At 35.7% G+C, this 12,832-nt stretch overlaps 1 protein-coding gene across 2 annotated transcripts; it reads left to right on the top strand.

Annotated features, from left to right (window-relative positions):
• Positions 1-2,122: 2,122 nt before the first annotated feature.
• On the top strand, positions 2,123-11,661 carry sfxn5b (sideroflexin 5b). 2 transcript variants are annotated; one of them, XM_056257307.1, is made up of 14 exons: positions 2,127-2,277; positions 4,960-5,028; positions 5,199-5,276; positions 5,356-5,382; positions 5,460-5,514; positions 6,093-6,118; positions 7,451-7,504; positions 8,841-8,897; positions 9,133-9,198; positions 9,521-9,611; positions 10,359-10,474; positions 10,735-10,820; positions 10,987-11,104; positions 11,264-11,661. In XM_056257307.1, exons 1-14 carry the CDS (start codon positions 2,221-2,223, stop codon positions 11,339-11,341), a joined length of 978 nt encoding a protein of 325 aa, XP_056113282.1. In that variant the 5' UTR covers positions 2,127-2,220; the 3' UTR covers positions 11,342-11,661. The 2 variants fall into 2 exon arrangements, with proteins under 2 accessions (XP_056113283.1, XP_056113282.1); XM_056257308.1 differs by lacking the exon at positions 10,735-10,820 and having other exon boundaries at positions 2,123-2,277.
• The last annotated feature ends 1,171 nt before the right edge of the window (positions 11,662-12,832 follow it).

The following is a 12,832-nucleotide window of genomic DNA, read 5'->3' as shown; positions in this document are numbered from 1 at the left end:
ACCATGTTGCACTGTGATTCTAGATTGTTGTTGATTTTCATTTTGCTTTTTAAACACCATATAGCAATGTGCCTCTGGATTTTTTTTACAACATACATTCACATTTGTATTTTCTTATTTTGTTTTATTTATTGCTAATTATTTCAAACAGCTTCATTTTCAAAGTTATTTGAAAATAAAGTTCTAAAATCATTTGGTGTCTTTTGGTTTGAGTTCTTTATGGAAGAGACCTGTATAAAGACCTGTATATGTCTAAGAGATTTAAGCTTAATCTTCAGGGCTGCGTTTCTCAAAAGCATCGAGAGCTAAGTTGATTCGTGGCAATGGTTCTACTTGGGCCAACGATGCTTTTGGAAACATAGTGGCACTCACATCCACATCACATCAACTATCATGGTAGTGCTTTATTTGATTGCCACTGGGTGGCACTACTGCGCTTTTAAGATGATTTATTGTACTTTGTGCTGAAAGGGATTGTTCACCCAAAAATGAAAATTCTGTCATCATTTACTTATCCTTATGTTGTCCAAACCTGTATGAGTTTCTTTCTTCTGTTGTACTAAAAAGAAGATATTTGAAGAATGTTGGTAATCAAACAGTTGAGGGTAGCCAGTGACTTCCATAGTTGAAAAAAAATATATATAGAAAAAAAGTCAATGGCTACCATCAACTGTCTGTTACCAACATTCTTAAAAATATCATTGTTCAACGGAAGAAAGAAACTCATACATTATTGGAACAACATAAGGGTGAGTAAATTATGACAGAATTTTCATGGGTGAACTATTCCTTTTCTTTTTTATATATATGTATTAGGCCTACATTAAAACAGCCTATTAGTAAAAAGTACATTATTATGGATTTTACATAGATAAGATTTTACAGTTAACTGAATCCTCACAGCAGCGTTTCCCATAAAAATGTGTGCAGATGGGTATCATAAAATATTAATGTTGTGGGAATACAAGTTTAAACTGACAGTGTCTCTGCTTGCATTGTTGTTTGAGCTTTTAACATTAATATGCCACAGTAATGCAAATTTGATCATAACAACAATTCCTACAGGGATGGCGGAAACTGAGGTTTACATTCTTGGTTAATTATCTCTGGTGGGACAAACATGAAGATAACCCAACTAGGTGCAACAACAAAAAAGACATTTCATGTCCCTATATATATATATATATATATATACACCCTGTTTTTAGTTATGACGTTTGATTGGCAACGAGCTAAAAGGCTATACTATTTTAAGAAGGAAACAACAAACATTAAATATAAAAATGAACACAGATTTGTCTGATGATTATATATGATATGGTTGGTTAAAATTAAGTATATGAACCATAAATAAAAAAAATCTCTTGAATGTATGCAGTTATTCAAGAGATATGCCATGATTATTTGTAACTATTCAATACTGTTATAATTTTTATATCAGTTAACTGTGGTTAAAAAAAAATCTCTTCAGTGACCTTTTTAAATCCTAATATCTAGGGCTGGGGGTGGAAAAAAAATATAATATTTGAAGAATCATTATATTGTTCTGAGTACATTTCTCCCCACAAAATCTACGGTGGTTGTGGCTCTGTAATATATGCACAGCATGCATGACATTTGGAGATAATTCATTAGATCTGCTCTGAATGATTAATTATTCTATTACATGCAATGTCCCAACCAACCACACTCTTATCTTAAATGCTGTCAGCCAGGTGGCACCATTTATTTTTGGTTTCCAAATTGTATCTTTTGCATGGTTAAAATGATTCAAGAGATATTCATTTTATGATTAATTTAAGGTTAATTTTAACCAATTAAAAAATGATTTTAACAAAATGAGCTTTCAGAATCATTAATTTAATTATTTGTATGACTGTGGTTTACAGTAATAACAACTTAAGGTCTATTTTGTTGGAAACCATGGTAGCTATTTTTCTAGATATGCAAATTATTTTGCCCAACTTCAAAGTTCTCAGAAGCCAGGAGATTGTTTAAAATGCTGTGAAATTTTTTGATTGAACATTGTGATGTAAATATTTCAGACTTTTGCCATTATAATGCGCTCTATCTGGTTTGTCCTGAGTTCAACAGGAAACTACGCTTCCCATGAACCCCTGCGAGCTATTGCTTCACTAGTTTCGTACCCGAGTTGACTATTCTTACAAATTCCGACTCATGGACCTTTTTATTATTTAACATCACTCCACCGCTGCTGAGATGGCGGAATCGGCGTCTTGTCCGGTGTTTCAGCTGGGAAAACCGCGTTACGAGCAGGTAAAGAGTTTGTCGCGATCTTAAAGTGCATCTTTGTCTGGGCATCTTTGATGGGCGTTGATAAACAACATATGTGTGCAGATACCTTTGCATTGCTCCAGCACTGGACTGCGAAAGTCACCCGTTCCTCGCGCTTTTTTGCGTTTTGCCTTTTGTCCATGGCTTCATTGCAATATTGTTGGCCAGTGCAGTTGTTCGTGATGAGCGTATCAGAGGTTTTTGCACCGTTATAATAGAAACCCTTAAACATCAGATGCATGCCCAATAGCGTTTCTTTTTATTTGCAAAACCCGAAAATTACTAGGGGGAAGGATTGGGTTTATTTTTTTTTTTTTAAACGCTGTTGAATACAAATTCATAATCACTTTTATTTTTGCATTACGTGGGAGTGATTTCGCGGGACATTATTAAAGTTCACAATTTTCTAGAAAGCTGGGGGGAAAACTGCCTCTCCTCCCTGTTTTATTTTCTTTCTAAAACAAATGTGATTATACACCGGATGTACTCAGATTTTCAAGTTTTGCCTTTTGATAAAGGAGCATTTTTTGCTAAACGATTGCAAATAATCGTCTCGTCAATTGTGTCATTTGCGAAATCACACGCGCTCGTGTCGGTCAAATGAATGACCATCTATTTAAGTCCTGTTGCCTCCATGGAAACGGTCATCCTAATTAACCCGTTCAGACCCAAATTATGTTCCATGGAAGGAATATGACCAGTTTATGTAAACTGTGAATAATGCCATAAATGATAATCAGTCAAAAAATAGTTTTATGATAATGTTTTAATAGTTGTTTCTGATGCCCATATTGGTTTTTAACAACTTCTGGATAATCATGCTCAGGTTTTGATGGAAGTTTTAAGAACACTTAAAAATAAAATATGCTAATGCAGAATTATAGTAGATTCAGGTTGTTTTTAAACAAAGCAAGTTATTTTCTAATAGCCTATATCTCTATTATTAGACTAATAGCTTGAATTCCGTATTGATTTTGAATTGATTTCTAAATATTATAAATGTCAAGTCGTCACCTTTATTTATAAAGCGCTATATACAATACAGACAGTTTCAAAGCAGCTTTAAAGTGATAACAGGAAAATGATGCATGAAGCTGGTTGATTCAGTTCCGTTGGAAAGATCATAAAATATTAAAATATTCTATAAAGCAGTTCTTCAACAAAACAAAACAAAAAAGTCACCGTCCAGCTCAGTTCTCATAGAACAGCATCAGTAGTCAGATCAATAATATTGTTGAATATTAAGTGTCCCCCATAAATGTTCTAATATTAGGCTATGTTATAAATATATAATATTGTAAACATTTAGTAGAGACAATCATCCACATCTACCTGCACATTATCTCCTTTGCTTGCAAAAATAGTGGTGCAAGTAATGGTGCAAAAATTATTTCACTTTTTGTAAACAGGATAAAAATAGTAGTTGATTATTACTGAAATCACATGTGTTTTGCAGTAGAATATCATACAACTGTTTTCTTGCATTAGACCCACTGTCCATTACAGTGTGCATTACATTACAAATAGTGTGTAGTTAAAAAACTACAAAATAATTTGCCTTCCCTTTGTTAGTCTCCCGGTTATATATGTTGTCTCTGAATGCACCTCAATAAAATACTCGGGTCAGTGTTTATTTTAGTGCAATCATGAGTTTCATCTGATTATCATGCCATATGCTGTCCAAATGAGTCTGCCTTGGGTCTTCAGGGAATACTTCTAAACAAAAGATCACTGCCCTGCTGACAAGCTAGTTCAAGATTTCTGAAAATACATATGGTAATATACATTCTTTTGCCTAAGAAAGCTCCACTGAGTATTCATTAGATCGGTGCCTTTCATCACTCTCTGCTAAGATTGGATCAAAATCTAATTGTTTTTAGATTTTTTAGATTAGCACATGCACATTAATATGCACAGTTATCTTTTTTATTTCTGCTGCTTTTAGGTGAAATCAATGCAGCTGAAGGATATGGGTGTATGTTTTCTTCCTGCTCCATCTCTGCTAACTGTGTTGCATATTCTCTGGGGAGCAGGAACACATGCATAATTAACAAGTCTTCTCCAGCACACATGCGCTCACATAGCTCTCCGCAACCGCTTTGAAGCAAGTGTCTGTAACCCAGAAATAACGTTATAGCCAAGCCCATTTAGATCAGCAGATTTTTTTATGTTTTTTTGCTCTCTTCACCTTATATTGTAAGATAAAATGGATTTCAGCTAGTGAGATTAGCCACACAGGAGCTGTTTTCTCTGGATAAATCATTTAGAAGCAGTTGATTGAGGCTTCCTTTTTTTTTATTTACTCTGTTCTTTGCCAAATAAACCCTTGGCATGCTCAACCATCGGGCCTCTGAAACAGTTGGCTCTCAGAAAAGCGCTTGCATTGCTCTCCGGGGTTCAGAGGCAGTGGGAATGTTGATGTAGGCATTCGTCGCTCCTTTGAGCGCACTCTGCACAAACTGCCAGTGCGTTGTCATTACATCCCTTAAAAACTCTAAACTAAAATTAGAATACTGTCTCTTGACAATTTATGGCACAAAGCAGACAGTTTTAACCATTTTTTGCTTTGTGCTGTCAGCAGGTTGTCCTGTTTGCATCTTTTCTTTATAGGTTCTGGCTGTCAATGTAAGTTTGGTAAACTAAAGGAATGTTTTTCTTCTTCAGAGCACATTTCTTGGCAGGTTGAGACATTTCATTGACATCATTGATCCTTCAACTTTGTTTGTGACGGAGGTATGGGAATCTTGTCTATGTTATTGTAATTGAGGTGAATAAAACAATGAGTTGCGTTGAACTTTTCGTTCTTCTATAAAATATACTGTAATTAACTGAATGCTGATTCTTATCAACTAATTAATAATTCTGGATAAGTCATATACCTTTCGGATTTCTCTTTCATATAGAGTCGTTTAAAAGAATGTATCAAACTCCTGGATGATTTCAAGCAAGGGAATCTTCCTTCAGGAATAACAGATCACCAGGTGAAGTCGGTTAACGCATGTAGTTGGCCTGGCCCATATGTGGTGCAGTGTTTTATAACTGCTTGTATTCTGTGTTCAGCTCTGGGAGGCTCAGAAGGTAAAGCAGGTGAGACTTGTGCTCATTGTTCACTTTCACTTTTAAATGATGGTTACAATTACAGTCACTGACTCATCTCCTTTCAGGCCATCATTCACCCCGACACCGGTGAAAAAATCTTCATGCCTTTCCGCATGTCAGGTAAGAGCACATGAGGAGTCCAGAGGCCCTTTACTGTGCCTTGCATTTCAAAAAATAAATTCTATTTAAAATAAATGCTGTTCTTTCTCCCAACAAATATCACTATTTCAAATATATTAAGCAGCACAACTGTTTTCAACATTGATGATGATAAGAAATGTTTCTTAAGCACAGCATATTAGTACCATTTCTGAAGATCATGTGACCCGGAAGACTGAAGTTATGATGCTGAAAAATCAGCTTTGGAATACATTTAATCTTAAAATATATATTAAATAAAAAAGTTATTTTAAATTTCAATATATTTTCACCTCCATTGTAGTTATGTAGAAAGCCTGCTTGTCTATTGTTGTCTATTAGTTTGACTGTAATCATAAGTTAAGATGTATAACTATTATAGATGTTGTTTTGGATGCAGTTATGCATAAGCGCAACAGTTATTACCTATATTACAACTAATAATACAACTGCACCATAATAACTTTAAAATTAAAGTAATACATTTTTAATTAAGTGAGGTTATTTTACTCTGTTCTGATTTGTTGTTGCTCTTTTTCTTATCTGGATGCATTTCACAGGCTATGTGCCATTTGGAACACCAATCGTAAGTCTTCAGTTTGCTTGTAAAAAAAAGATCAAAGTGCATATTAAAGACCACACATACAGAGCAAACATGAGAGAGAGGTGTTGAAAACTGTATTGAGTTTCTAAAGTCTGTAATAAACCTTTGTTTCTATAGGTGTAAATTATTAACCAGCGAATAGCTGTATCTGCCACGGCGTCGGTTACTAGTTCAATTGTTAACATGAATTGTTAAAGGGATACTCCACTTTTTTTGGAAAAGGCTCATTTTACAACTCCCCCAGAGTTGGTTTTACCGTTTTTGAATCCATTCAGACGATCTCCGGTTCTGGCGGTACCACTTTTAGCATAGCTTAGCATACATCATTGAAGTGGACAAGACCATTGGCATTTCTAAAAAAAAAAAAATGACCAAAGAGTTTCGATATTTTTACTATTTAAAACTTGACTCTTCTGTAGTTACATCGTGCACTAAGACCGACGGAAAATGTAAAGTTGCGACTTTCTAGGCTGATATGTCAAGGAACTATACTCACATTCCTGCGTAATAATCAAGAAACTTTACTGCCGTACCATGAGTGCAGCAGGCGTAATGATATGACGCAGCGCCTGAAAATAGTTCCGTTGTGTTGACGGAAGGTAGCCTATTTTCAGGCGCTGCGTCATATCATTACGCCTGCTGCACCTGGCTGCACTCATGGTACGGCAGTAAAGTTTCTTGATTATTACGCAGGAATGAGAGTTTGAAAAAAAATAAATAATTGATCATATTCAGTGAAATCAACACTATAATCCGAGAGAACAACATAAAAAAAGTGGTTTTAGAAAAAAAAAACGAGCTTCTAACTCCACCTGGACCGTGTTATTTGTTTTGCAAAAATCCACAGCTCCCGGATCATCGGGTCCAATCAGCGCAGGGGGGTGTGAGATCTGACTGTCAATCACAGATCGGGCACACGCCACCCCTCGCGCACGTTACAATCACATGCACACGCCTGAAGTTCACGCAGTAACGAAGAGTGATGGCGGATGAATCTCGCTTTCAAAACACTAACAAATCAAGTAAGCTCATTTAGAGTATAAATGACATTAGCAATTGCAATCTATCGGTAGATTAGCCAGGGCAGCATACCTCCAAATACTCCATGGTGTTGATGGATGCTGATGAGACGGGCGCGTTCACAGATAACCTGGTCCACACACACTGGCGAGCACGAACTCGGTGGGAGGGTATCCGTTGATAGTGGGGGAGGGGCATGAGAGTTGTAAACATTCAAAATTTTGCCTAAGTCCACTCAATCTGCCAGACTTGCCGACTGCAGCTTTAAATGATCCTTAACTGATTCTCTTGCAGGTTGTTGGTCTTCTCCTTCCAAACCAGACTTTGGCCTCTACTGTGTTCTGGCAGGTAAAGTGGCTTGTTCCCATCATTTGAGCCTCTCAATGCCAGGAAGCATAAAAGCTGGCTCTGCATCATCATCAGTATCCCAGCAGCCACTGTTTCACAGAAATACGTAATTACGTAGAAATACGTAGTCCTAGTTAAAGCTGCAGTCCGTAGCTTTTTTAAGTTAAAAATAATCCAAAATAATTATATTAAAAAAAACTTATTCTGCCAGTGGTCAAAACTATCTGCTTGCCATAGCTAGATTCAAAACGGTACGCTTGTAATAATGATTTTAATTCCAGTGGTACTGGTGGGTTTCCGCGGGAAATTCGAGCATGTCTTTGCGTCATTACGTCACACCCGTACACATAAAGAAGGAGTTTCGGCTAGCCGGCTATACTGCGCGTGACGAGATGTTTAGATGTATAGGCTTTTCTCGCAGCACTTTACATAATTAAACTTATGGCATCCAGAAAGATCCAAACAACAATCATTAGTGTCAACTGGAGATTTAGCAGTTATAAAACCCAAAAGACTTCGTACTTCGGATTTAAGGTGGCTAGAGAAAGAGAAAGAAACCGTCTCATGCGAACACAAGGATTTAAACATCGGCGGGGCTTTTGAAAAGTGCGTGAACTCCGTGTTTTGAAGGGGTTCAAAACGGAAGAAGAGACGGCTTTTTTCTGCTGAACAAGTAAGACATTTCAATAGTTCAATCGTGTAACAGTACGTTTTCTTAATTCACACAGTTATGGAGTTTCCTTTGTTGTGCCTTTCTCGTTTTGCTATTATGGAGAATATGAATTCTGAACTACACAGGTAACCATAAAACACATTAAATTTAACATTAGTCACGCAATGCTGATGTTGTTAACATGAACAATTTGAGAACAAAGTAGGCTATAATTTGCACAGTTGCTGTAAATCGCGTTAATTAAATCTAACGAAGCTTATCATGTCGAATGCTTTTTCCCCCTTAGTTGGTCAGAACAAAAATGGATGTTACTTGTTCAGAAGACATTTTCTTATGAAAATTCTTATGTTGGTCAAACTTTCAAAAAGTGAATCTGTGATTCTGTATGCCAGTATCCACACAGCGCGGTGACTGACAGCAGCACTCGCCTCAAAGCACTGTGTTCATCAAAGCGCTGTTTCATGCCGATTTACAACCCACGTAAAGATGATAATTCCGCGAATCACTGCAGTTACAGATTTCGAACAGAGAGATGGCGACAAAGAGGAAAAGCTACGGACTGCAGCTTTAATCAGATTTCCTTTACATATTTGACAGAAAGTAAAACATTTTCATCAACCAATAGTTTGAATGTCAAGCTAACCCAGAATTTCTCTCCTACAGTGGCTCAACCAGAGTCACAATGCCTGCGTGAACTTCGCCAACCGCAATGCCACAAAGGTACGGTCTTGTAATTCAGGTCAGGTTTTTGAGGTCTAACTATTGCAATGCCTTTGCAGATGGTCATTCAGTGAAGCGTTTCTTCTTCTCGATTCCATTTGAATGATCATGGTTGTGTCCTGAGGGCCAGGCGTCTGTTGCTGTTCTGCATCTGACTGTAGTTCAAATGCTTTCTGTGGAACATTTGCTGAATCTGGATGTTGATGATTGTTTTTTCCCCCAATGTCATCTTTAGCCAACACCAACCTCAAAGTTTTTTCAGGGATACCTGGGAGCCGTCACCAGTGCCGTTTCAATTGCAGTACGTAAATGATGTGCAAGTTTTGTCTGAGATTCATTTTATGTGTGACTTGCAATGTAAATGTACATGTTTATCATTGTGAAGTAAGTAACCTCTAAATGAGCTGTGTATGCATTTTTGCCATTTAAAACTCTATTTAATATGAAAAGAATAGCCTATGAAAATAATATTTTATATAAGAAAATGTATTTATGATTATATAAAAATATCTAATACCCCTCAGTGGTAGTAATGTTCTAGTATACCATAACATCTTGGTAACCGTTGTACAGTTTCACATGTAAATGACATTTCAATTCTCCTGTAATATTCCTTCTTGTAGGTGGGTCTGAATGTACTCATCCAGAAATCCAGCAAATTTAACCCTGCCACCAGACTGTTGATACAGAGGTTTATCCCCTTCCCTGCTGTAGGTATGTCCTTATAAATACAGTACACTGAGCACTCTGCATGGCAAAGCTCCCCCTGGTGTCAGTAAGAAAGCACGACACACATACTTTGAGGTATGTAAGTTATATTATGTTTTTGAAAGAAGTCTTTTATGCTCATCAAGGCTGCATTTATTTGCTCAAAAATACAGTAAAAACAGTTCTGAGATAGTATTACAATGTTAAATAACTGTTTTCCAGTAGCAATTACTCCAGGCTTTAGTGTCACATGATCATTCAGAAATCACTCTAATATGCTGATTTGCTACTCAACATTTCTTCTTATTATTATTATTATTATTATCAGTGCTGAAAACAGTTGTGCTCCTTAACATTTTAGTGTAAACTGTGATGCATTGTTTAATGATTCTTTAATCAATAGAAAGTTCAAAACAGCATTTAATTGAAATATAATTTTGTAACATTATAATGTTTTTATATTGTTACTTTTAATCAATTTAACACTTCCTTGCTGAATAAAAGTATTAGCCTAAATTATTTCCACACAAAAAAAAGGAAAAAGAAATTTTACTGACCTCAAACTTTTGAACGGTAGTGTATATTTAATCAAGTACATTGCCGAATAACAGACAAATGGAGATTATATCAGATTATTTTCACCAGTGCAATCTATATGAAGATGAACAAATCTCCTTTCACAGAAACTGGATGTCATGGTTTTGTTAAGCATGGATGGTCATCATTAAGATCTGTGTATGTTTTACTTCTCAGCCAGTGCGAACATCTGTAACGTGGCTCTAATGAGACACAATGAGCTGTCTGAGGGAATAGATGTGTTGGACAGCAACGGGAATGTAGTGGGATCCTCACGGATAGCTGCCAAACATGTGCGTATGTTAGTTATACGGTTGGGACACCCCACTTTGATATGTTGATGGCACTTTTGCCTTGAATGTTTTTTTGTTTGTTTTTTACGTTGTTTTATTTTCAAATCTATGCAAGTAAAGCTGTTATTATATATTATATAGCTATTATTATATATTATAGACATATTTTTATTCTTACAAACCATTTTGCACTGTTACATGAATTTTCAAAAGTAATCTTTTAAAAAAAAAAATTTATTATGCTTTTTTTTTTTTATCAGGCACTGATAGAGACGGCACTGACGCGTGTAGCTCTACCGCTGCCAATCTTTGTCCTTCCACCAATCATAATGGCCTTCTTGGAAAAGTATGAAAGTACTTTTGCTTCCGTTGCATTTAAATTCAACTCTGAACAGGAATGAATTGTTATGAATTATAATATATACTATTGTAATAGTAATTAATTATTTAAGTTATCATGAAATAATTGTTTAATAGAGTCCTGAGAGTGTGTTTTCACTGTCCTCCACCAGGCTTCCTCTGATGCAGGCCCATCGCAGGATGATGCTGCCTGTGCACAGTTTAGTGTGTCTGGCTGTCTTTGGCCTGTCCTTGCCACTGGCTATCAGCCTCTTTCCTCAGATGTCAGAGGTACTGCAGCAACATCTGCATCACTTCAACACAATTGCTGCAGCAGGTTTTATTTTGCCTGTCGACCTCTTGCCATTAATCTTTTCGTGTGTGTGTGTGCTCTGAATAATAAATATTTTAGCAGGGAATTGCTTGCTAATCATTCTTTGCTCCTCACAGATCGAGGCATCACACCTTGAGCCGGAAATTGCCATGGCAACAGATTGCAAGGTGCTGACTTACAACAAGGGACTGTGATGAAAGAGAGAGAAGTTTAATCAGCTGTCTGAGATTGGCAAGGATGTGTAGCATAACAGGTGCAAACAGTATTGAGGAAAATGCATTCGGAGCAATAGTAACCCTTTCCTTAACTGCTGAGCCATTTATCCGTTTTTATAGAACTATTAATGAAGTAATAATTACAGTATTTACCATTTTACTGACAACTATGACAGGGAGGAAACAAGGCCTTATATTAAATGGTTTTGTCATATAATAAAAAAAAAGTTATATATTAATGTTGATCAAACTAATTATGACTAATGAGAGAGTAGTTAAGTGCAGCTTTAAATTTTAAATTATTCTGTTGTTATTATATGGTCAGTGTATGCACTTTAATGAAAATATAATTGTAATTAACTGTTTATTTGCATGTCACACTTAGACATTTTTCCAGGGTTTTGAAAAATATAAATTTTTGTTGTTTTTATGTGTACATGGACAGGTTTTTTTTTGTCCGTAAGTATTAACATTTTAAAATTATTTCTATTGCAATATTAACACACAATTATATGATTGAAAATTGTACTATTTCTGAGGCTATGTGGTCTATTGAAACATTGAATATTTTGTAGTTAAGTATTAACTTTGAATTATTTTGTTTAATAATGTAATCTTGATAAATATCATTTTCTTTTAGTTTGATTTCTCAATTATTATTTTTTCAAATGATTTTCAATATATTTTATTTTAAACTTTTTTTTGTTATACAAAATTGGCTTAATATCAAAACACCATGTTGTATTACCTTTACTCAAGTGAAAAGAGCTTATAAATAGGACATACTGGATACAAACAGCAGTATAAAACACACACATCAAAAATAATCGCATTTCCAAGCCATAAATCAACATTTCTCACTCATCTCCCTCCTGTTTCTTATTCAGCCGTTTGTGTTTCACAACAATCCTCCAGGTCAAAGGTTCAGAATTCAAAAAGGATGAGCAACATTCTTGACATTCCATCTCATGTTTTTCCAGCTTATCCGTCTCTGAATTGCAAAAGTGGATTTTGAACTAGGAGGTTGCATCAACACAAACAACTTCATATAAAAAAACCTTCATCGGATTAGAAAAAGAATGTCTGGCTTGAGCGACAGTACCATTCAGTATGCAAAGTTACGCTGTATGCGTATACATTCACAGTACAAAACGAGCATGGGTCTGACTTGAGCACATGCAACAGGCTTGTCCTTCCTTCCCATTCACTTAAAATTCACATTATATGGTTGAGCATACAACGTTAGACAACATCTTGTATATGCAAGAGTGATCCATTAATAATGCAATATATATCATATCTATTTGAGGATCCTTTGACATCCGTTATGGCAAAGACTGGGAGTGCACAAAACATTTTACCTCAATGTAAGCACTACAAGCTACATGATAAAAACTTTTCAACAAGTGCTTAAAAAATAACAAATGATACCCAGGATAATTTATATGACTGAGGTTATTCTAACATGCA

This window comes from Rhinichthys klamathensis, unplaced genomic scaffold (assembly GCF_029890125.1).
Source record: "Rhinichthys klamathensis goyatoka isolate OS25496 unplaced genomic scaffold, OSU_Roscu_1.1 h1tg000136l_1, whole genome shotgun sequence".
NCBI classification, from domain to species: domain Eukaryota; kingdom Metazoa; phylum Chordata; class Actinopteri; order Cypriniformes; family Leuciscidae; genus Rhinichthys; species Rhinichthys klamathensis.
This window is presented reverse-complemented; position numbering and strand designations above follow the sequence as displayed.

Bases quoted from the DNA above. Each gene is read 5' to 3' on its own strand.
- sfxn5b (XM_056257307.1), top strand. From the start codon at position 2,221: ATGGCGGAATCGGCGTCTTGTCCGGTGTTTCAGCTGGGAAAACCGCGT. The intron at 5,029-5,198 runs GTATGGGAATCT...TCTTTCATATAG, and splicing joins CAACTTTGTTTGTGACGGAG to AGTCGTTTAAAAGAATGTAT. The intron at 10,475-10,734 runs GTGCGTATGTTA...TTTTTTTATCAG, and splicing joins CACGGATAGCTGCCAAACAT to GCACTGATAGAGACGGCACT.